Below are 23,516 nucleotides of genomic sequence, written 5' to 3'. Positions count from 1 at the left end.
CTGCCGTGAGTGACATGAGCCCAGAGTGGGGTGGAGGGAAATGGGGGTGAATTGCATTTTGAGGTCTGGGTTGCTGTTTGTCACTCTGTCTCTTGCCATTGCCAAGCACAAGCAATCTTCCTTCGCCGCAAGTTGCTACCCAAGGGGAACACTGTCCCAAGCTGTTGATACGCTCTATGTCAAGGCAGCAAGGCTCAAAGCAACAATTCCAGTATTAGGCTCTGCTTAGAATGATGACCAAAGGGACGTTTGAAATTCTGGATAAATCTTATTTCTCTTTGTTTTATTGTAGGAAGATCACGTAAAAAAAGTACAGTTATTAAAAAAGAAAACAAAAAAGCTGTTTATGGTAAGCCAGAGGGTCTTTTTCTTTCTCACATTTCTACTTGTTGGATGCTTTTATTTCCTTGCATTTTATTTTTTCCAGATGGTCCTGAAGTAATAATTGGGGGATGCTTCAGTGTCATTTTACGAAAGCTACTCACAGTTTACCTTATGCAATTTATTCTATCTTATTTATAGAAAAACTTATAGAAAAGATTCCAAGAACAACTACTGTCCTTTTTCATGGAAGATGTTTTTGGTCAACTCCAATTACAAGTTTGCAAGGAAATACACTTTGAGGAAGACTTTCACAGCCTTAGGCAGAAATTGAGCCACTGTGCAAGTATGCATAGCAAATAAGGTGAATTTGATCCTAGACAGCTATCCAGAAAACAGCATGTAGGAAGTTGTCTTCACCCCAAAGAGTGGGTAAAGGGGTTTTCTATTTGTTGGCTTGTAGTCCAAATGGAGAGTCCACCACCAGGGAAACAGTATCAAATAACCCTGTATAACTTGTAACGCCACTATGTATTATTTCTTAAGGAATGGCACAGAAAACATGTTGAAGAGAGCTAAAGTGACAGGAGATGCTTCTCAAATGAATATCTGTTTTTTCAAATCATTCTCTCTTTATGTGACTCCCAACTAATTCATTCATTCATTTAACAAATATTTCTTAAGCACCAACTATGTGCCAAATGCTATTCTAGGATATTTTCTTTCTTTCTCTCTCTCTTTTTCTCTTTCCCTTTCTTTCTTTCTTTCTTGCTTTCTTTCTTTCCTTCTTTCTTTCTTCTCCCTCCCTCCCTCCCTTCCTTCCTCTGTCTTTCTTTTCTTCTCTCTTTCTATCACCTCCTCTCTTTCCCATATTGATAAGAGCTTTTAGATTGATTTTTTATCTTATTTTTATATAAGTTTTTAGAGTTGTACCCTGTATAAGGCAAAGTCTCAATCAAAACAAAATGAAAAAAAGCAGTGTGTCTTCTTTAGTCCCTAAATTATTTGATGCTGCAGTGTGGTTGCTGTCACCCTAAGCAATGGGGAATTAATTAAGAAGGTAAAAGTGACCACACTTTTCTGTAAAAACATCCACAATATTAAAGATTAGTACAGAAAAACAAAACAAAGCAAAACAACGAGGCCAGGATCTGTGCAGTATTAGTTGGCTTGCCTCTGTGGGAAGCGTTGAATCTTTTCTGTGACATTGTTTGGGCTCCAAGTATGCTTTCTCAAGCCTCCTGTGGTTGTACTTGAAGGTGGTACAAACTGGGCTGTGGGCTCCTGGTGACTATCGCAGTCCTGAGGTTGCCAGAAGGAAATGAGCTTTCTACCCTTGGGCATCAGGGCTACAGAAACTTGAACTCTGGGCAGTTGGGAGTGGAGTTTTAGTTTTTAAGAGTTAGGAGGTCATTTTATTGTGGTCCATGAAAGTACTCAGTAACCCAAATTCCAGTCTGTAGTGCAGAGGCATTTTTATGAGGGTTAGCTGCTCAGTTAGGTTAAAAAGTTCAACAAATTTATGTTTTCTTTGGTTAGTCTGTGTTTAAGTTACGTCCTTATTTGGGACTTGGGTCACATAGTTTTCCATGAACTCTCCTATTCCATTAAAATAACAACAAGCATAAAATTACAAACTGCTACCTCTTGGCAAAACACGGAGAGAATGCTCTGGGCCAGTTCCCTTGCCTGAAATAATGGAAATGTCACCACTTATCTTTGGTGTATTCTATATTTAACTTATAAGGTCATCTTATTAAGACAGTGAATTGTATAATCTCTCTTTTTTTTTAATAGATCTCTATTGGAGTATAATTGCTTCACAGTACTGAGTTAGTTTCTATTGCACAACAAAGCGACTCAGCCATATGCATACACATCCCCATATCCCCTCCCTCTTGAGCCTCCCTTCCATCCTCCCTATCCCACCCCTCTAGGTCATCGCAAAGCACCGAGAGGATCTCCCTGTGCTATGCTGCTGCCCAGCCAAATATTTTACATTCGGTAGTATATATATGTTGATGCTACTCTAACTTCGCCCCAGCTTTGCCCTCCCACCCCATGTCCTGAAGTCCTTTCTCTATGTCTACCTCTTTATTCCTGCCCTGCAACTAGGTTCATCAGTACCATTTTTTTTTCTTTTTTCTTTTTAGATTCCATATATATGCGTTAGCATATGGTATTTGTTTTTCTCCTTCTGACTTACTTCACTCTGCATGACAGACTCTAGGTCTATCCACCTCACTAAAAATAACTCAATTTTGTTTCTTTTTATGGCTGAGTAGTATTCCATTGTATATATGTGCCACATCTTCTTTATCCATTCATCTGTCAGTGGACATTTAGGTTGGTTCCATGTCCTGACTATTGTAAATAGTGCTGCAATGAACATTGTGGTACATGACTCTTTTTGAATTATGGTTTTCTCAGGGTATATGATCAGTAGTGAGATTGCTGGGTCATTTGGTAGTTCTATTTGTAGTTTTTTAAGGAACCTCCATACTGTTCTCCATAGTGGCTGTATCAATTTACATTCCCACCAACAGTGCAGGAGGGTTCCCTTTTCACCACACCCTTTCCAGCATTTATTGTTTCTAAATTTTTTGATAATGGCCATTCTGACCGGCGTGAGGTGATACCACATTGCAGTTTTGATTTGCATTTCTCTAATAGTTAATGATGTTGAGCATCTTTTCATGTGCCTCTTGGCCACCTGTATGTCTTCCTTGGTGAAATGTCTATTTAGGTCTTCCACTCATTTTTAAACTGGATTGTTTGTTTTTTTGATATTGAGCTCCATGAGCTGTTTGTATATTTTGGAGATTAATTCTTTGTCTGTTGTTTCATTTGCAAATATTTTCTCCTATTCTGAGGGCTGTTTTTTTGTCTTGTTTAGGGTTTCCTTTGCTGTGTAAAAGCTTTTAAGTTTAATTCAGTCCCATTTGTTTATTTTTGTTTTTATTTCCGTTACTCTAGGAGGTGGGTCAAAAAAGATCTTGCTGTGGTTTATGTCAAAGAGTGTTCTTCCTATGTTTTCCTATGTTTAGAGTTTTATAGTGTCTGGTCTTACATTTAAGTTTTTAATCAATTTGGAGTTTACTTTTGTGTATGGTGTTAGATAGTGTTCTAATTTCATTCTTTTACATGTAGCTGTCCAGTTTTCCCAGCACCACTTATTGAAGAGGCTGTCTTTTCTCCATTGTATAGTCTTGCCTCCTTTATCAAAGATAAGGTGACCATATGTGTGTGGGTTTGTCCCTGGGCATTCTATCCTGTACCATTGATCTGTATTTCTGTTTTTGTGCCAGTACCATACTGTCTTGGTTACTGCAGCTTTATGGTATAGTTTGAAGTCAGGGAGCCTGATTCCTCCAACTCCGTTTTTCTTTCTCAAGATTGCTTTGGCTATTTGGGGTCTTTTGTGTTTCCATACAAATTGTAAAATTTTTTGTTCAATTCTGTGAAGAATGCCATTGGTAGTTTGATAGGGATTGCATTGAATCTGTAGATTGCTTTGGGTAGTACAGTCATTTTCACAATATTGATTCTTCCAATCCAAGAACATGGTATATTTCTCCATCTGTTTATGTCATCTTTGATTTCTTTCAGCAGTGTTTTATAGTATTCTGAGTACAAGTCTTTCACCTCCTAATGCAGGTTTACTCCTAGGTATTTTATTCTTTTTGATGCAGTGGTAAATGGGAGTGTTTCCTTAATTTCTCTTTCTGATTTTTCATTGTTAGTGTATAGGAATGCCAGAGATTTCTGTGCATTAATTTTGTACCCTGTAACCTTACCAAATTCATTGACTAGCTCTAGTAGTTTTCTGGTGGCATCTTTAGGATTTTCTATGTATAGTATCATGTCATCGGCAAACAGTGACAGTTTTACTTCTTCTTTTCCAATTTGTATTCCTTTCATTTCTTTTCCTTCTCTGATTGCCATGGCTAGGACTTCCAAAACTATCTTGAATAAGAGTGGCGAGGGTGGACATCCTTGTCTTTTTCCTGATCTTAGTGGAAATGCTTTCAGTTTTTCACCATTGAGTATGATGCTTGCTGTGGGTTTGTCATATATGGCCTTTATTATGTTGAGGTAGGTTCCCTCTATGCCCATTTTCTGGAGATCTTGTATCATAAATGGGTGTTGAATTTTGTCAAAAGCTTTTTCTGCATCCTTTGAGATGATCATATGGTTTTTATTCCTTAATTTGTTAATGTGATGTATTACACTGATTGATTTGTATACATTGAAGAATCCTTGCATCCCAGGCATAAATCCCACTTGATCATGGTGTATGATCCTTTTAATGTGTTGTTGGATTCTGTTTGCTAATATTTTGTTCAGGATTTTTGCATCTATGTTCATCAGTGATATTGGTCTATAATTTTCTTTTTTTGTGATATTGTTTTCTGGTTTTGGTATCAGGGTGATGGTGGTTTTGTAGAATGAACTTGGGAGTGTTTCTCCCTCTGCAATTTTTTGGAAGTGTTTGAGAAGGATAGTTGTTAGCTCTTCTCTAAATGTTTGATAGAATTCGCCTATGAAGCCATCTAGTCCTGGACTTTTGTTTGTTGGAAGTTTTAAAATTATGGTTTCAATTTCATTACTTGTGATAGGTCTGTTTATATTTTCTAATTCTTCCTGGTCCAGTCTTGGGAAATTTTACCTTTTCAAGAATTTGTCCATTTCTTTGTAGTCGTCCATTTTATTGGCATATAGTCTGTAGTAGTCTCTTATAATCCTTTATATTTCTGCAGTGTCAGTTGTGATTTCTCCTTTTTCATTTCAAATTTTATTGATTTGGGTCCTCTCCCTTTTTTTCTTGATGAGTCTGGCTAGTGGTTTATCAATTTTGTTTATCTTCTCAAAGAACCAGCTTTTAGTTTTATTGATCTTTGCTATTGTTTCCTTCATTTCTATTTCATTTACTTCTGCTCTGATCTTTATGATTTCTTTCCTCCTACTGACTTTGGGTTTTCTTTGTTCTTCTTTCTCTAATTGTTTTAAGTGTAGGGTTAGATTGTTTATTTGAGATTTTTCTTGTTTCTTGAGGTGAGATTGAATTGCTGTAAACTTTCCTCTTAGAACTGCTTTTGCTGTGTCCCATAGGTTTTGGGTTGTCGTGTTTTCATTGTCACTTGTTTCTATGTATTTTTTAATTTCTTCTTTGATTTCATCAGTGATCTCTTGGTTATTTAGTAGTGCACTGTTTACCCTCCATGTATTTGTGTTTTTTACAGTTTTTTTTCCCTGTAATTGATTTCCAATCTCATAGCATTGTGGTCAGAAAAGATGCTTGATATGGTTTCAATTTTCTTAAATTTCCTGAGGCTTGATTTGTGACCCAGATGGATCTATCCTGGAGAATGTTCCGTGTGCACTTGAGAAGAAAATGTATTCTGCCACTTTTGGTTGGAATGTTCTATAAATATCAATTAGATCTATCTGGTCTATTGTGTCATTTAAAGTTTGTGTTTCCTTATTTATCTTCTGTTTGGATGATCTTTCCATTGGTGTAAGTGGGGTGTTAAAGTCTCCTATTATTAATGTGTTACTGCCAATTTCTCCTTTCATGGTTGTTAGCATTTGCCTTATGTATTGAGATGCTCCTATGTTGGGTGCATAAGCATTTATAATTGTTATATCTTCTTCTTGGATTGATCCTTTGATCATTATATGCAGTGTCCCTCCTTATCTCTTGTAACAGTCTTTATTTTAAAGTCCATTTTATCTGACATGTGTATTGCTACTCCACAGTAGCATTTGTACTGTGGCCTGAGGTTCTCTGTTAGTCCAGTGGTTTGGACTTGGAGCTCCCACCACAGGAGCTTGGGCCCGACCCTGGCTCGTGAACCAAGATCCCACAAGCTGCGTGGGGTGTGAAAAAAAAAAAAAAAGAGCAATAACAAAGTAAAAAATAAAATTAGACTGGAAAACTAACAGATATGTTAGAAAGAGTATAAAAATAAAAATATAGATGAATCAACAACTGGAAGGTACATCAGTACCACAATAGTAAAAAAGAGTAGGAGGAGGGAAAAGAAAAAAAGGGGGTGGGGTAAGGCCTTGGCTGTGGAGGGCAGGGCCTAAGCAAGGGCAAGGTTTGGGTGGTGGGCGGGGCCAATGCTCAGGACCCACAGGGCTGGAAAAGGCCCTGGAGGATGTGCGGGGTGGGGTTTAGGCTCAAGGAACAGAAGGGCCCCAGGTGTGCCCCCCACCCCTGGTCTCAGAGGGCAGGGGACCTCACCTGGGAGCCCAGCAGGCTTCCTGGGCTCGAGTGGGCGGGGCAAACACCTTCCTCTCCTCTCCCACTCCTCTGGTCTGGGAGGGCCCCTCCCGCCTGCCTCTCCTGATCTCCCCAGCCTCCCTCCTCCTATGCCCCCAGGACTAGTGCAGCCTGGAGGGGGCTTTGTAGGGCAGGGGACTGTTCTGGGAGCTCAGCAGGCTCCCCAGGCGCAAGTGGGCGGGGCAATCGCCCTTTGCTCCCCTCCCGCTCCTCCGGGATGGCTCTTCCCACCTGCCTCTCCGGATCTCCTTGGCCTCCTTCCTATGACCTCAAGGACCCACGCGGCCTGGAGGGAGCTTTGGAGGGCAGGGAACCGGCCTGGGAGCTCAGCAGGCTCCCGGTACCCAAATCAGTATAGTCTCTTTATTTAAGTTGAACGATTATGTAATTTTATATTTCATTTTACCACCAGCTGATTAGGTCATTATCATCCTCAGTAAGAGTTTTCACCATGAAAAGACTTGAAGAGGAGAATAATCCTTTGAAGGACTTGATATTGGGGTAAATGAGACCTATGGCAGTCACTATAGGCTAAAATGGAGTCTTCCTAAGGAACAGTGAGCTGGTCTTGTTTCAGTATCTGGAGACAAGGATTGTCTTCAGAGACCCCATCCCCCCACTTTTTAAAGCACCTTCTGTTTTTCTTTTTGCTAGCGTCCTTGGTTCCTCTGTGTAGGTGCTGTCTCTTGCACTAGCCATCCAACTTAATGTAATATTATTTAAATGAACTTTGTTAATGATGACAAGGCACTAGAAATCCTTGCCTGATACAGTACAATATATCTGGACACCTGGAACCAACAAAAGCCATGTCTGTTTTGACCATTGATTTGGTTCTTCAGTTCAAATAGCTAGAAAACACATAATAGTTATAACCCAAACCAAGCAATGTTCTAGATGAAAAACTTAGAAAACATAGAGCGATCTAGGAACTCTGGTTTTCCTTGATTTGTTTTGGGAGAAGTTATTTCCTGAAGGGACCTTAATCTGTCAAGAGATGCTTTTTTCAATGCTTCGGACCACAGCGCCATGGGAGCAGGCGGTACCTCTCAGGCTGGTCGTGGAGGCTTTCCAAAGCGGCTGGCTCCCCCTTCCGGCCAAATATGAGCACAACCACCCCGAGCGCCACCTAACTCTGGGCTTTCCTTCTTACATTCTCCCACCACAAGACAACCCTTGTTAGCTTCAGTTACTTTGTCTCACAAGCTAAGGCATTTATGTGCTGGAGTAAACCAACCACCTCTGTGAAACTGTAAAAAAGAAGTCTAGGATTAGCCTGAGCTTTAGAAAGTCTCCATAGACATTGCTTTAGGGAAATAGGTTTAATTTTAATAATAAGCCTTGCATTTAACCTTTCTGCCAATTGTAAGTTTATATTTTTGGCCACAGAAGCTTGTATCTGTTTAATATAAATTAACCGAGCATTTGCTCTGTGTGAAATTCTAAATTAGTGGTTGAGGCGGAGTTTAGGAGGGAGAAGTTATAAAATGTGAAGTAGGCGACATTAATTTACATGTGATATTTTCTTTTCTTCTTTTTTGACCATTTGCTTTAATTCGGGGAGACAGGGATGAGGGCAGCTTTCCTAAGCAGAAGCAGCTGTGCCTTCCACCAGATGTGTAATTGTCCTATTGTTTCTCTTTTCCCTCTTCACTCCAGGGACCTCAGGCTATAATTAATTCTTGAATATGGCAATGAATCAAAGCTTTGCAAGTTACAGAAAACTTTTCTCCCCCTTCCCAATGGTTCTGCTGGTTGCTTTAAAGCTCTCCTCTCTCATACTGTGTCTCTAACCATCTGAAACTTGGGTGGACTTTCTAGGAATGGATTCCGAGACTAAATCCATGTCTTGGTCTATAGAATTTGGAGTTGAAAAATAAAAATAAAACCAGAAATAGCATCTATAACCCAATCTGGGTCATCTCATTTTTTACTAGATGCAGACAGCCCCCTAGATGTGCTGATTCTGAGTCAAGAATGACTGCACCGCAAAAGGCAAACAGGTCGCTCTCAGCAGAGGCTGTCATTTCCATTTTTTTTTTCAACTTCTTCTCTTTGTTCCCTCCATCCTGGAGATGGTAACTGCTTCCTGCAGTTACTACCTCTATGATGTCTCTCTTTACCCTTTTAGTTGCCTAGTTAACAACTTTATATCTAATTAACTGTTCTTTATAAAAATGAATATAGTCATTGAATATATTTATATTCATGAAGGATGTTTCCATAAACAATATTTCAGGAAAAATATAACTTATGAAATAATTTGAAAGATGTGTCCATGAAGAGTTTTTGAAAAAGAACATCTTAATAAGAAAACACTAATGAGGAAAATATTTTAAAACGATTAATGATGAAGAAAATATTCATGAGAATGTTGCTCATCTTCCCTCTCTCTGCTGCTCTGGTTGGACTGTTCTGAGATGTGATATTTTCTTAGTCAAAAAGGGACACTAGGGCTTCCCTGGTGGCGTAGTGGTTGAGAGTCCGCCTGCCGATGCAGGGGGACACGGGTTCGTGCCCCGGTCCCGGAGGATCCCATATGCCGCGGAGCGGCTGGACCCGTGAGCCATGGCCGCTGAGCCTGCACGTCTGGAGCCTGTGCTCCGCAACGGGAGAGGCCACAACAGTGAGAGGCCCGCGTACGGCCAAAAAAAAAAAAAAAAAAAGGGACACTAAATATAGTCAATATAGAAACAGCCAATACATAGAAAATAATTAACACTTTTTGTATTTCCCTTGTTGCCCTTGCTATCTGGGGTATTGTGGGAAAAATGAGTAACACAGACTTTATCCTCTAGGAGTTCTGCAGTGTGTGTGTGTGTGTGTGTGTGTGTGTGTGTGTGTGTGTGTGTGTGTTGGTAGGAGGGTTCTAGGCAGAAGGAAGGGGATGGCAAGGTAACTTCACAAACAATTATAACAAGAGGAACAAAGGAAAAGCACCATAATATTAGTACTAACAAAGCCCTGGGGTTTCAGAGCAGAAATACTAGAGTCTGGATGGAGCAGGTAAGTTTTCAAGAAGGAGGGACTTTGAGGGGGGCCCCAAGTTCTGCAGGTTCTATTTCTGCAGAACCTCGACACATTTCAAAACTGGTTCAAGGCCTCCTCCATGATCTGGAAACAGGAGGAAATGGCGCAGCCCCTGTTTCCAGGACCCAGAATTCTAGAATAATGCTTTGGTTATGTGATGCTTTAGGATAAATAGGATTCTGAGGGGTTGATTAAAAAACCAGTGTTGCGCTTATGATGTTGCTTCCAGAGCTCTAGACAGTTAACTTACATACAGAATTTTGGCATATAGTAATTTGTTTAATGTGTTCACTTACTTGGGATTTGAATTTATGCCCTCCATAAGCATTGGTGTTTGCTCTTCTGAAAACCGCCCCCCCCAAAAAAAACTTGTAAATAGCAAAAAACAGCAAAATCTATGATACAAATTGCTTTCTATGATTTAGAGAATCCAACAATTATTTATTTTGTATATTAATAATTGAAGAAAATACTAAGGAGTAAGGATTACTACAACCTCTTTATAAATTGTATATGGTATTTTTAAAATACTCTGATTCTACGTGGATGTTTTATTTTTGATGATACTTTTTTTTTCTTTTTTTTTTTTGCGGTACGCGGGCCTCTCACTGCTGTGGCCTCTCCTGTTGCTGAGCACAGGCTCCGGACGCGCAGGCCCAGTGGCCATGGCTCACGGGTCCAGCCGCTCCGCGGCATGTGGGATCCTCCCGGACCGGGGCACGAACCCGTGTCCCCTGCATCGGCAGGCGGACTCTCAACCACTGAGCCATCGGGGAAGCCCTGGTAATACTTTTTAATGGACATCCAGAACTGTTAAAAAAATATTACTCTGCTGAAGATGCAAAAATATTTTACTTTGTGATAATAAAAATTTTCATATCATCAGCCCTATTTTACCTAATAGAATTTGTTGATTATATGTTGAACTAGGTGGAATTTTTCACTTATTTACAAGAGCAAACTACTAAATTCCTTCTTTAACACTGACGTTGGACTTCGTTGGTATTATTAGGGTTGGGAGATATTACAATTCCAGTGATGGAATGCTCATGTAATTTATTACCAAATCTCATTACCTTGGGGGTATAACCTGGGTTATATCTGAGTTTTTCTTGGTGGAGGTTGTTTTGTATCACCAGAGAAAAAAACTAAGTTTAGAGCAACCAGGAATTAGATAGTGGATCACATATCATGAGCTAGAGTTGATCAATATCTCTTCCCCATTTTGTAGTTCCCATGGAACTTTAAGATTACTGGCTACAGATATTGGTACAACTCTTTTGACATTAATATCACCAGTCAACCATTGAACATTTCTAGGCTTTAGATTTCTTAGTTCAAAATTCAAATACAGGGACTTCCCTGGTGGCGCAGTGGTTAAGAATCTGCCTGCCAATGCAGGGGACATGGGTTCAAGCCCTGGTCCGGGAAGCTCCCACATGCCACAGAGCAACTAAGCCCGTGCGCCACAACTACTGAGCCTGCGCTCTAGATCCCACGAGCCACAACTACTGAAGCCCATGCGCCTACAGCCCGTGCTCCGCAACAAGAGAAGCCACCACAATGAAAAACCCGCGCACAACGAAGAGTAGCCCCCGCTCGCCACTACTAGAGAAAGTCCGCGCGTAGCAATGAAGACCCAACGCAGCCAAAAATAAATAAATAAAATAAATAAATTTATGAAAAAAACCTCAAACACAAAGTTAAAATGTCCATGACAAGTAAACCGCCCTGTTTTTCTCCCTTCATTTATTTTTTTCTACATAACAGTGTGCCACTTTTTACTATGCGCTGAAGGCAAGGAAATAAATAATTATCCACACTTTGAGGGTTTGTGGATTTATAGTTGATGGTTAGCCATCGAGTGTCTGAGACCAAGGGTTTCCTTCCCTTCCTTCTTTCATTCCCCTCTTCTTCCTTCCTCCCTCCCCCATCTTTCCTCTCCCCAAACATATTTTCAGAATATTCCACATACCTGCTCTAAGTCAATTTGCTAAATAGCTAATTTACCAAAAGACCAACTTTTTGAATCCATCATTTCTTTTACTTCTTTGGCTTTAGTTTACTGGCTTTTATCTTCGTGTGGAAGAATTCCTTCATTTTAAGAAATATTCTAATTTGTCTCAGTTCCAGATTCCTACCTTTGGAATGGGAGACTGAGTAGCAGAGAGAAGGGAGGCTGGGGAAATAAAGAAGAGTCATAAAAACTGAATCTTTTTGAACATGCAGAATTCTTATGCATTTAACATTAATATACTCTTATATATGGGAAGAATGCATTTATAAGAATTTTCCAAAGTCAAGAACATATTCAAGTATATATACCAACTTCAATATCAGAGAGACACTAATTGCTGTAACAAATACGCCCACAAATTTCAGTGGCTTCACATTTTAGAACTTTATTTCTCACTCATGTAAAATTCCATTTGGATTGTTTCTGGATGAGATTACTTTCCTCCACATCATGAATCAGAGATCCGGAGGCCTTCCACATTGCAGCTCTGTCATTCCTTAGGCCTTTTGTGTTTAGTCAGGCAAAGGGGGATGAAAGCAGGAAGAAGACATACCAGCTTCTTATAAGCCTGGCTCCCAAAATGACACATATCATTCTGGTCATATTCTATTGGCAAGAACTAGTCACCTGGCCACAATAACTGCAAGGAATCCTGGGAAACGTAGTCTAGCTTATGCCTAGGAAGAAGAGGAAATAAATTTTGCCAATAATTAGCAGTCTGTGCCATAATTATTCAAGAATTTTTCATTAGTATATTATTTATGACCAGGACCATCCTTATCTTATAAGGTACCTTTGTGCAAAGTAGAAAAATGATATAGCCTTGCGTGAGCATGTTACAATGAATGGAACACTTTCTTAAACTGGGCTCTCATGTGTGGGACATAACTGCACAATGGTACAGGGTGGTTCATGATTAGTAAATGAATGGTCTTTTCTTATGAGTATATTTTTTTCATGAGAAGCAGGGAACTGAAACAGACAAAAACTGGTGTTATAAAGACAAAAGGAAAACCCAATGAATTGAAACTAAATGACTAAAAGAAACAAGTAAATTTTGGAAATTGACTTTTTGCAACTTGGCTTACAGCAGTTTGGTTTAATTGTATATTGTCTAGATCCTGTCCTAGGTGCTAGGGTAAGAGAGACCAGGATGATTTGGTCCCTGCTCTCCAGAGCTTATGCTCTTTTGGGGAGAGAGATGTAAACAAAGAAGTTTAGTGAATCATGAAATGTGACATGTGCTCATGCTGAGTTTTCTGTCTGACAAAGTCACTGGGGAAGTGCAAAGGAAGAAGTAGTTAATAATTCTACCTGCTCTGAGGCTTGGGGTGTATGTGGGGATAGACACAAATAGTGCTATTAGAATATGTGATGATCGAATTTAATTTCCTGGGGAATAACGGGCAGGAATGGCAAGGGGAGAAACTTGAATAAAGCCTTGATGGTATAAAACAACATACCATATTCAGGAAGTTGCAAGTAATTGAGTATGAATGTATGTGTATGAGTGTGTGAATGTGGCTTGGGGAACGTAAAGGGGAGGCTTGTAGTTTAGACTTTGGCCAGGAGATGCCGATAGGGGCCAGACTAAGAAAGACATGGTAAGACTGGCTAAGGAGTTTGAATTACATACTGAAGAAAATGAAAAGCCACTGAAAGGCATGGCTTGATTAAATACTCTGTTTTAGAAAGACCTCTTTGGTGAATGGAGAGGGGTATAAGTCGGGGTGAGACCTGAGGCAAAGGAAACAATGAACAGAGCATCGCAATAATGTGCCTGGACTAAAGTATGCACACCAGAGCCACAGGGAAGGGCGAAGGGAGTCTGAGGCGGGGAGCAGACTGGGATGAGCCTAAGGTTTCTACTTGGGGAGCTGGCTGGATGGTGGTGTCATCCACTATGAGAACAAAAACTTGGAGAAAGGTTAACAAATTGCTTTAGACCTGCTAGAAGTTTGAGGAGCCCCATGCATAAAAGCAATCATAAGAGTAGTATGTATGCTCTCTCATATATTGTGTATTTCTTTAACATTTATGATGTATTTATTAATAGATTTATTGAGATATAATTAAAATGCAATTAACTGAACGTATTTAAAGTGTATAATCTGGTAGTTTTGATGTATGTGTATATTTGTGAAACCACCACCACAATTAAGATAATGAATATGTCCATCACCCCCCAAAGCTTCTTTGTGTGGCTTGGTAATCCGCTCCCTCTTTCCCCCTGACACCCTGTCTCCAGGGGACCACTGACCAGCTTTCTGTCACTATAGATTTATTTGCATTTCCTAGAATTTAATGTAAATGGTATTACAGATGATCCCTGACTTAAAACGGCATGATTTTTTGACTTTACAGAGGTGTAAAAACTATATGAATTCAGTAGAAACTGTACTTCAAATTTTGAAGTTTGCTCTTTTCCTGGGCCAGTGATCCATGGTACGGTACTCTCTCCTGATGCTGGGCAGTGGTAGTGAGCCACGGCTCCCAGCCATCCATGTGATCATGAGGGTAAACAACTGATTCACTTACAACCATTCTGCACCCAGACAACTATTCTGTTTTTCACTTTCATTACAGTGTTCAATAAATTACATGAGATATTCAACATTTTATCATAAAATAGGCTTGTGTTAGATGATTTTTCCCAATTGTAGGCTAATGTAAGTGTTCTGAGCACTTTTAAGGTAGGCTAAGCTAAGGTATGATGTTTGGAAGGTTAGGAGTATTAAATACTTTTTTGACCTACAATATTTTCAACTAACAATAAGTTTATAGGGACTTAACCCAATCGTAAATTGAGGAAAATCTATGTATGTGTTATACTCTTTAATGTCTGACTTCTTCCACCCAGCATAATTATTTTGAGATTCATTCATGTTATTGAGTGTATCAATTACTTCTCCCTTTTCACTGCCAAGTAGTATTCCATTGTAATGATATACCACAATTTATCTATTCATCTATTGATGGCTATTTGGTATTTTTTCCCAGTTTTTCACTATCACAAATAAAGCTGCTATTAATATTTATATACAAGTCTTTTTTTTTTTTTTTTTTTTTTTTTTTGCGGTACGTGGACCTCTCACTGTTGCGGCCTCTCCCATTGAGGAGCACAGGCTCCGGACGCTCAGGCTCAGTGACCATGGCTCACGGGCCCAGCCGCTCTGCGGCATGTGGGATCTTCCTGGACCAGGGCACGAACCCTTGTCCCCTGCGTCGGCAGGCGGACTCTCAACCACTGCGCCACCAGGGAAGCCCTGTATACAAGTCTTTGTTTGGAGGGATATTTTCATTTCTCTTGGGTGAACACCTAGGAGTGGAATGGCTGGATCATAGGTTAGGTGTAGGTTTAACCATGTAAGAAACAGCTAAACCGTTTTCCAAAGTGGTTGAATCATTTTACATTTCTACCAGTAGTGTGTGGGAGTTAAAATTGCTCAGTATCCTTGCTATCACTTCATATGGTCAGTGTTTAAAAATGTTAGCCAGTCTAGCTGGAGTGTAGTGGTATTACATTGTGTTTTCAATTTGCATTTCCCCAATCATTAATGAGGTTGACCATCTCTTGATTTACCTATTTACCATCTATATATTGTCTTTGGTGAAGCGTCTGTTCAAATATTTCGCCCATTAAAAAAAAATGGATTGCTTCCATGTCTTGGTTATTGTGAATAGTGCTGCTATGAACATAGGGGTGCATGTATCTTTTCAAATTAGAGTTTTCTCCAGATATATGGTCAGGAGTGGGATTGCTGGATCGTATGGTAACTCTATTTTTAGTTTTTTGAGGAACCTCCATACTGTTTTCCATAGTGATTGCACCAATTTACATTCCCACCAGCAGTTTAGGAGGGTTCCCTTTTCTCCACATCCTCTCCAGCATTTGTCCTTTAACAGATCTTGTAGTACAGTTCTACCAATGATGAATACATTCAGTTTTTTATGTCAGAAACAAGCCTTTATTTCCTCTTTATTTTTTAAATATATTTTTTCTGAATATAGAATTTGGGGTTGATAGTTTTTTTTCCAATACTTTAATGGTGTTGCTCCATTGTCTCCAGGCTTGTTTCTGACAGGAAATCTTCTCCCATTCTTATCTTTGTTCTTATGTCATATCTTTTTTTTCTGGCTTTCTTTCTTTTTAAAGATTTTTTTCTTTATTACTTGTTTAAAGCAATTTAATTATAATGTGCCTTGGTTTGTTTTCTTCATGCTTTTTGTGCTTGGAGTCAATTGAAATTCTTCCGTCTGTGAGTTTATAGTTTTCATCAAATTTGGAAGTTTTTGGCCATTACTTTTTCAGAAAAAAATTTTTTCTGTACCTCCTTCTATCTCTTCTATTCTTGAAATTCTAATTTCATATGCATTAGGCCATTGACAGTTGTCCCACAGCTCACTGATTCTGTGTTGTTTGCAGTGTTTTTCTGTGTTTCTTTGTGGATAGTTTCTATTGTTACATCATCAAGTTTATAAACCTTTTATTCTGTAGTATCTAATCTGCTTTAGTCCCATTCAGTATATTTTTCAACTTAGACATTGTAGTTTTTATCTCTAGAAGTCTGAATTTGGTCTTTTTAATATTTTCCCTTTTCCTACTTAACATGATCAATCTTTCTTTTAGCTTCTAGAATGCACTATATGGCCTCTATTTCTATGTTAGCAGTCATTGATAATTATTGTTTTGATCTATTAATTCATAAAACTGAAAAATGATGCTTTTAAAATCCTATTATGCCTACTTTATTTATAAGTGGGGATAATTCTGTAAAGAGAACTTACCCCTTACTATTTGGCTGTCCTGAGGAACTTATTGTATAAGACAGGCAGAATAAACATGTAATTCTTTTTCTTTATTTCCCAGTTTTGAATATAAGGAATTGATTTTCTAACATTCTTCCAGGGTGATCAATGAGTTGTTATTTTCTCTTAGTTTCATTATTAACTCATGGGTTTAAATTATTTTTTATTTTTGAGAAGTCTTTCTGGTTCTACAAGCTACCTGCCTTTGGGATTTCTTTATAAGTCCACAAAGATTGGCATCTTTTCGAGCCACTCTTAAGATACAAAACTACAGTAATTTTTGTGATAGACCCCAAGGTCTGGAATCCCAGTACCACTGTATTTGAATGCTATCTTATTGTTTCTGAGAACATTCTAAGAATTTTGCAGCACCTAATAAAATATTACATATTTCCACACTCCCAATGCAGGGTGCACAGGTTTGATGCCTGGTTAGGGAACTAAGATCCCACATGCCACAGGCAGGGTGCGGCCAAAAAAATAAATATATAAAGTCACACAGATCTGTGCTTAAATCCTGAAAAAAAAAAAAAGAATAAAATGGATAACCTGTATAGCACAGGGAACTCTGCTCAATATTCTGTAACAACCTAATTGGGAAAAGAATTTGAAAAAGAATAGATACATGTATAATTGAATCACTTTGTTGTACACCTGAAAGTAACACAACATTGTTAATCAACTATACTCCAATATAAAAGAAAAAATTTAAAAAATATTAGTCTGATTTGGGTAATTCAGGTGTATAACTGTTTAAAGAAAAAAGTTATGGGTAACATAAATATATTTATTTTTAATCTTTGTTAGCCATGGTATTTGCCCTAATGGTATTTGGAAAGTTGGTATATGTTACAAGACATTTTAAAGATTCTTATAGAACTCAAATACTCTCAGACTTGAAAGGGAGCTTAATAGTTGTTTATTTGAATTCATAAAATAATTTGGCTAATTGCTAGTGATCAAAGTTGAAACTGAAAAAAATTACATTAGCTTTCAAGATTTCATCATTTACTTTAATTAACATTTTGAGAGCCTGAATAGTAATTGGTAATTAAAGAGCCCCATTTCTTTACATTAACTGTATGTAATTAATTTTAAAGTCTGGTAAGTCTTGGCAAATAGCATATTTGTGTCTCCAGTTCCTGTAGGATGTTTGATAAGTAATTTCTATCCTCAGTTGCAACTAGCTTATCAAGTTGTGAAGCACTGCCAATTATTTATCCTTGTAATTTCAAATATTTTAAAAATTGCAATTGATTGAACTGATAAAAACAGAAGTAGGAAGTGAGACAAACTCTGTTTTATTCTTTCATTAAGTGCAAAGTCCTAAACCTGTTTTCAACAATACCAGTAATCTCATCTTGCTGTTGTTAGAAGAATTAAGTAAGATAATATATCAAAGCACCTAACATGTAGTAGTTCTGTAAAATTGTTATTGTCTTTTCCTATTGCTTTCCATACACAGAACACTAATATTCTTCCAATTACGTTTTCTCAACAATTTCCAAAGGAGTGGTTCTCTTAAACAATCAAATACATTTTTAGTGCCTGTTAGAGTTTTATTTATAGTATTACTTTAACTGAAAGATAAAGAGATCATTTATGAATCATTGGTTTTAATCTTGGTAAGTATATTTTCTAATTATAATATTATAGAATCTCTTTTCTGACAAATTCATTCCTTGGTTAATGATATATAAATTTTCTGCCAAAATTATGGGGCATAGCTCTACCATTTCATGTGCAAAATTGCATGGTTTCATTCTTTTTTTAAATTGAGATATAATTGACATGTAACATCATATTAGTTTCAGGTAACAACACAGTGACTTGATATTTGTATTAATTGCAGAATAATCACCACAATAAGTCTAGTTAACATCGATGCATGGACTCATTCTGATGAATGATTATTATGCTGAGAATTTTAAAAAATCAGCAATAAAGTTATGCTTATCCTAGTATATGTTTTTATTTAAGGTATTTAGAAACTCTTTCTAGTTTTTTTCCTATGATTGGAACATGGAGAAATGTTTTATGAAGGTCTAAGTTTACTGTAGGTAGGTGAGATTATATATACTTTATATCAGATGATTCAGTTATAGAGAGTATGGAAATATGATAATGTTTTGTAAACTCTTCTGATACATATTTACTCAGATATTGAATATCTACAATTATAATTAAATGTCTGATTATGAATTTGGTTTTGAGGAAAAGCACTGGCTAATCGTTTAGTCATTTTTTCCTCCTTTCATGCAACTTCCTTGGATGCAAATATAGTTATTCTTCCAATAACGCTGACTTTTAAATTTTACTTCCAGCTTTCCTATGAACATTTATGGTCTCAGTACTTTTGTGTCGATGTCCTGGTGTCCATTTTTTGCTAAACTGACATTGAATTTTTAGAAATCTATTTTCAAAACTGGCTACCCTGATATAATTTTCTCACCTGTTATTTTAAATGCACCTCAGATAATATTTGTAAGACCTCACAGGAAAAAGCTGCAAAAAGTAAATAAGATTTGCTTAAAACTCTACATCCACTGTCCTTTGGTTGTGCATTCTGTTTTCAGCAAATGGAACTATATATGCTGAAATATAAGGTAAAGGAAATCATTCTTTCGTAAATTCTTCCTTCCAAGCAAAGCAATCTAGATTACAGCAGTAAAATCAGGCTGTCCTACTGGGTCTGTAGACATATTTACAACAGTGAGGAAAATGAAAACCTCTTGCATCAGGTCTTTACTAGGAGTCATTTATAGTAAATGGAGCTCAAGGTGCTAGAAAGCATCCCATAAACCCGTGGAGCTCTGGTGGCAGCACTGGCACTGTTAAGTGATTTTTTTTTTGTTTTGATTTTTTGTTTCTTTCTTTGTTTGTTTGTTTGCCTGACCTTGTTTTTCTCCTTTTCTACTCTCCTTGCTCTTCTTAGGGTAGCTTGTACCTTAGATGAAGTCAGAAGCCTTTCTTGTACTTCCCACCATGCTATGGGAGACACTGCAGACCCAAGTTCTCTGGGCAGAGGGCCTAGTCAGCAGGAATGCCTTAATGATAGTCAGCTTCTGTAACATCCAGAATTTGGTTGACTTCTTTGGTATCCCATTTTCCATGTGAAATCTTTAAACCCCAACACAAGCATATTTGATATTGTGCCCTGTGACTTGCTTATTTGGTGCTTTGCGATTGATCTTTGCATCTAAGAACTTTGATCGAGTGTATTAGAATTAGCAAGTATTGATTCTCTTTGTGAAGTCCTCTTTGTTTTCCCAGTTTCAAGATTTGGGCCAATTACTTTTATATTAGATAATTTCTGACTAGAAAGATTTAACATCTAATCAAACTCTCCATTTAAAATATAATGGGCAGAATTCTCTAAGTTTTTTCCATAGCTACTCTACTTGGTTGGAACTAGACTTGGTATTTCTAGAATTTGCTTTTCCAGTTCCAATCTGAAAAACAAATGAACAAAGGGAAACACACGCACACACACAAACGCACAGAGGATTTCTTCTTTTGTTTATTATCACATTGTCTATTTTCAGGTTGAAACCTCTCTCTCTCTGCCTATCAGCTTAGTCTTTTAGAGGCATTTCCAACATCTCCCCTGGACCCTGGAGTCAGAATACTTCAGATCTCAGCTCTGCCACTTACTATGTGAAAATAGGCAGAATTTTAACTTCTATGCTTCGCTTTCCTAATCTATAAAATGAGGATAAAAATAGTGCTTACCTCATAGGGTTGTTGTGAGGACTGAATGAGTTAATATAACTAAAGCCTTCAGATCAGTGCCTGATATATAATACTAACAAAAATACATGTTGACTGCTATTATTTTTGTCTAACAATCTTCTTAGTAGTTCTGTTGTCACATGAAGGGGAATTGGGATAAAAAGGAAGCTCCTGGAACTGCTGGATTTTTTATCTTCTAATACGGATCTTGTATTTTGTTGATTTTCCTGTCCACCACTATTCTGTTTACTAACTCTGTTTCACTCGTTGTTATGTCTTGAGTGCCTAGCACACGATCAGACACTTAGTAGGCACTTCATGAATGCTTGTTTAATGAAGGAATGAATTCCTTCTGACAGTATGCTCTGACACTGGCTGCCCTTGTCCTGGATCTGTCATGCATTGTTTTTGCCTCACAGGATCTGGTGTGGGAGGAAGTGTCCTCGTAATTCACGACTCCTCATAAAAAGGAACAAAACTGAGTGATTTGTAGTGAGGTGGATGGACCTAGAGCCTGTCGTACAGAGCTAAGTAAGTCAGAAAGAGAAAAACAAATACCATATGCTAACGCATATATATGGAATCTAAAAAAAAAAATGGTTCTGAAGAACCTAGGGACAGGAATAAAGATGCAGATGTAGAGAATGGACTTGAGGACCCGGGGAGGGGGGGAGGGGAAGCTGAGACGAAATGAGAGAGTGGCATGGACATATATACACTACCAAATGTAAAACAGATAGCTAGTGGGAAGCAGCCACATAGCACAGGGAGATCAGCTCAGTGATTTGTGTCCACCTAGAGGGGTGGGATAGGGAGGGTGGGAGGGAGGGGATATGGGGATATATGTATACATATAACTGATTCACTTTGTTATACAGCAGAAACTAACACACCATTGTAAAGCAGTTATACTCCAATAAAGATGTTAAAAAAAATTCACGGCTCTTATCACAGGGAGGTCCAGCACTTGTGAGTCCTGCAGACTAAACCTTCACCCGAATATTCTGTGTCTGCAGCTCTTCTATGCCTCATCATGAAAGTCCCTTTCACAAGAAGAATCTCTTCCTACGCGGGGTCTGACCTGAAGGTAGTGTTCCCATTTCGGCAGGGTCATGACAACATCAACACCTTTAGGCCCCTGCAACAGCATTCAGGAGATAACTATCAAATCATTTCAGTTATTTTCTCTTGATAAGAGAAAGACCTGAATGTTGTCCCTCCCCTGTCCCCTCTTCTCTGTGTTCTGGTCTAAAGGGACCTGTGGGTTGATGTTGGCCGTGTTTTATTTGTTTTAATAGGTGTTGTCATTTAGCTGCTTCCATTTCTCGAGTTTTAATTATGTATTATCTTTATTGATGCACTGACACTATTTCATCACGAGGTCAGGACATCCTGGGACACCTTGGGCCTTGGTTTCCTTTTATGTAAATTGAGAAGAATTGAACCATATAATGTCCTTGGTCAATTCCAGCTCTAAGGTTTTATGAGTAAAAGCTAAGTAGATAAATTAGACACTTTCACTTTTTTCTTCCCTTCCCTTTTCTCTATTTAACCTTATGGAAATTTGTGGGAGAAAAAAGGATGATGAAGAATTTCCTCCTACTTGACTCCTAAGCAATTCTTGTTCAGATGGGGTTTGAAAATTCACCTCTTCAAAGGAGACTGGCAGTTTCCCCCCGCCAAGGTACAAGCCATCTTCTCAAGACATTAGTTTGCTCCTCCTCCTAATTTAGAAACTAATATTAATTTCTTGGTGCTTTCTCCTGGCAATCAACACCTGAATATTGTACTGTGCAATGTATATAACAGCCAGGGTGATTTTTCAAAAAGTAAATTTTTTGCTTGTCATTCTCACATCTCCTATGCTTCCTATATCTCTCTTGCTCCAGCCATGCTTTCTTTCTTTCAGTTTCTGGAAAGCACTAGGTCTTTCCTGCCTCAGGACATTTGCACACTTTTCACTCAGGTTACCTGAGTTATTCTCTCCTGTGCATCCTCTCCAAACCCCTATTTTCTTTCTTTACTTCCTCATATAGCTGGCTCCTTCTCCTTTTCCAGATCTTAACTTAAATGTCATTCCTTGAAAGAACCATCTCTGACCACCCAATTGAAAGCAGCTATAAATTCCTATCATAGAATTTATGCATTACAAACACAGCTTTAATTATAATTTGAAATTTTAAATTTTTCATTTGTTTTCTTATTTATCATCTCTCTCCCCCATGAAACTATAAGCTCTGTGAGGACAGAGACAAGGTACTATATATTTGCCAGTGTATATCATGCCCAGCACGTTATACCCGCTCAAAAAAGGTTGGTTGAGTGAACGGAAGAGTGAGTATTATTAGCCCTTTTTCAACAATATTTTCTGTATTTACTTCTGATTTCTTACATTTCCCGTGCTTCATCAGCTAGAGAAATGAAATCCATTACCAGGATGAAAAGAAAATTTTATGAGGTAAGTATTCCAAATTCTTGTCTTTGAATGCTTTGTTTTTCAAAATGTGAAATATTTCTGCTTCTAGTATTTCCACTTTATCCGCAGATTGGAAAGAAAGGAATCTACAAAGTCATCAGTGAACTGGATATTCTTTGTTCCTGGATTAAACAATTCCTGGAAAGCGTTAAGTAATGCAAGAAGCCAAGTGGATTGATTTGACTGTTATTTTGAAATATAATGAGAACAACCAGAAATCAATTTAAAGCAGTGCATTTCCTTTTTAAAATTTTGTACATAGTACTAACAGCAAATTAGATGATTCAGAATAGACTAGAGGAATTTAATGTAATAAAATTTTGGAGGTAAGTAAATTGTCACTAATGTGCACATTTTCTGTATTTTCAAAGAATGTTTTCATCCTGAACATGTTTTGTCATTCCCAAGTGCATTGCATGAGTTTAATCTAAAGGTGTATAACCAGAATTAAATCATGTAATATTTGTGCATAGAAAATGACAGACTTCTGGGATACAATATAATGTTATTGAGACTTACTTAGATGCCGTGTATATGATTATTGTCTACTTAAGGGCTTGATGATTATTAATTATGCCCAGTGTGAACTTAGCCCCTAATAGATTTTGATTTTAATGAAATAAGCTGTGTTTCTTTCTCCTGGATGTCCTTTTTAGGACAGTATGTTAGAATTTCATTGAGTACAATGGGTAACTACCAGATCAGATCAAATAGGACACACATGTAAACTAACTGCTTGGAATGGTTTACTAGAAATGCCTTTGACAGATAACCCAAGCTACACAGACTACAATGAACCAAGTTGAAATGATGCCGAAGCATGATTATGTTCCTTCCGGGTG

General features: G+C 38.0%; 1 protein-coding gene across 1 annotated transcript; it reads left to right on the top strand.

Moving 5' to 3' along the window:
- Positions 1–40: 40 nt before the first annotated feature.
- On the top strand, positions 41–22,830 carry IL26 (interleukin 26; the record flags this gene model as incomplete). Its single annotated transcript, XM_079714958.1, has 5 exons — positions 41–211; positions 293–349; positions 535–667; positions 22,547–22,656; positions 22,744–22,830. The coding sequence occupies 5 exons, from the start codon at positions 41–43 to the stop codon at positions 22,828–22,830; spliced, it is 558 nt and encodes a 185-aa protein (XP_079571084.1).
- Positions 22,831–23,516: the final 686 nt, after the last annotated feature.

This window comes from Hyperoodon ampullatus, assembly GCF_949752795.1.
Source record: "Hyperoodon ampullatus genome assembly, chromosome: 11".
In the NCBI taxonomy this organism is placed as follows: Eukaryota; Metazoa; Chordata; class Mammalia; order Artiodactyla; family Ziphiidae; genus Hyperoodon; species Hyperoodon ampullatus.
The sequence above is the reverse complement of the archived record's forward strand: the minus strand, read 5'-3'. Positions and strand labels throughout refer to the sequence as shown.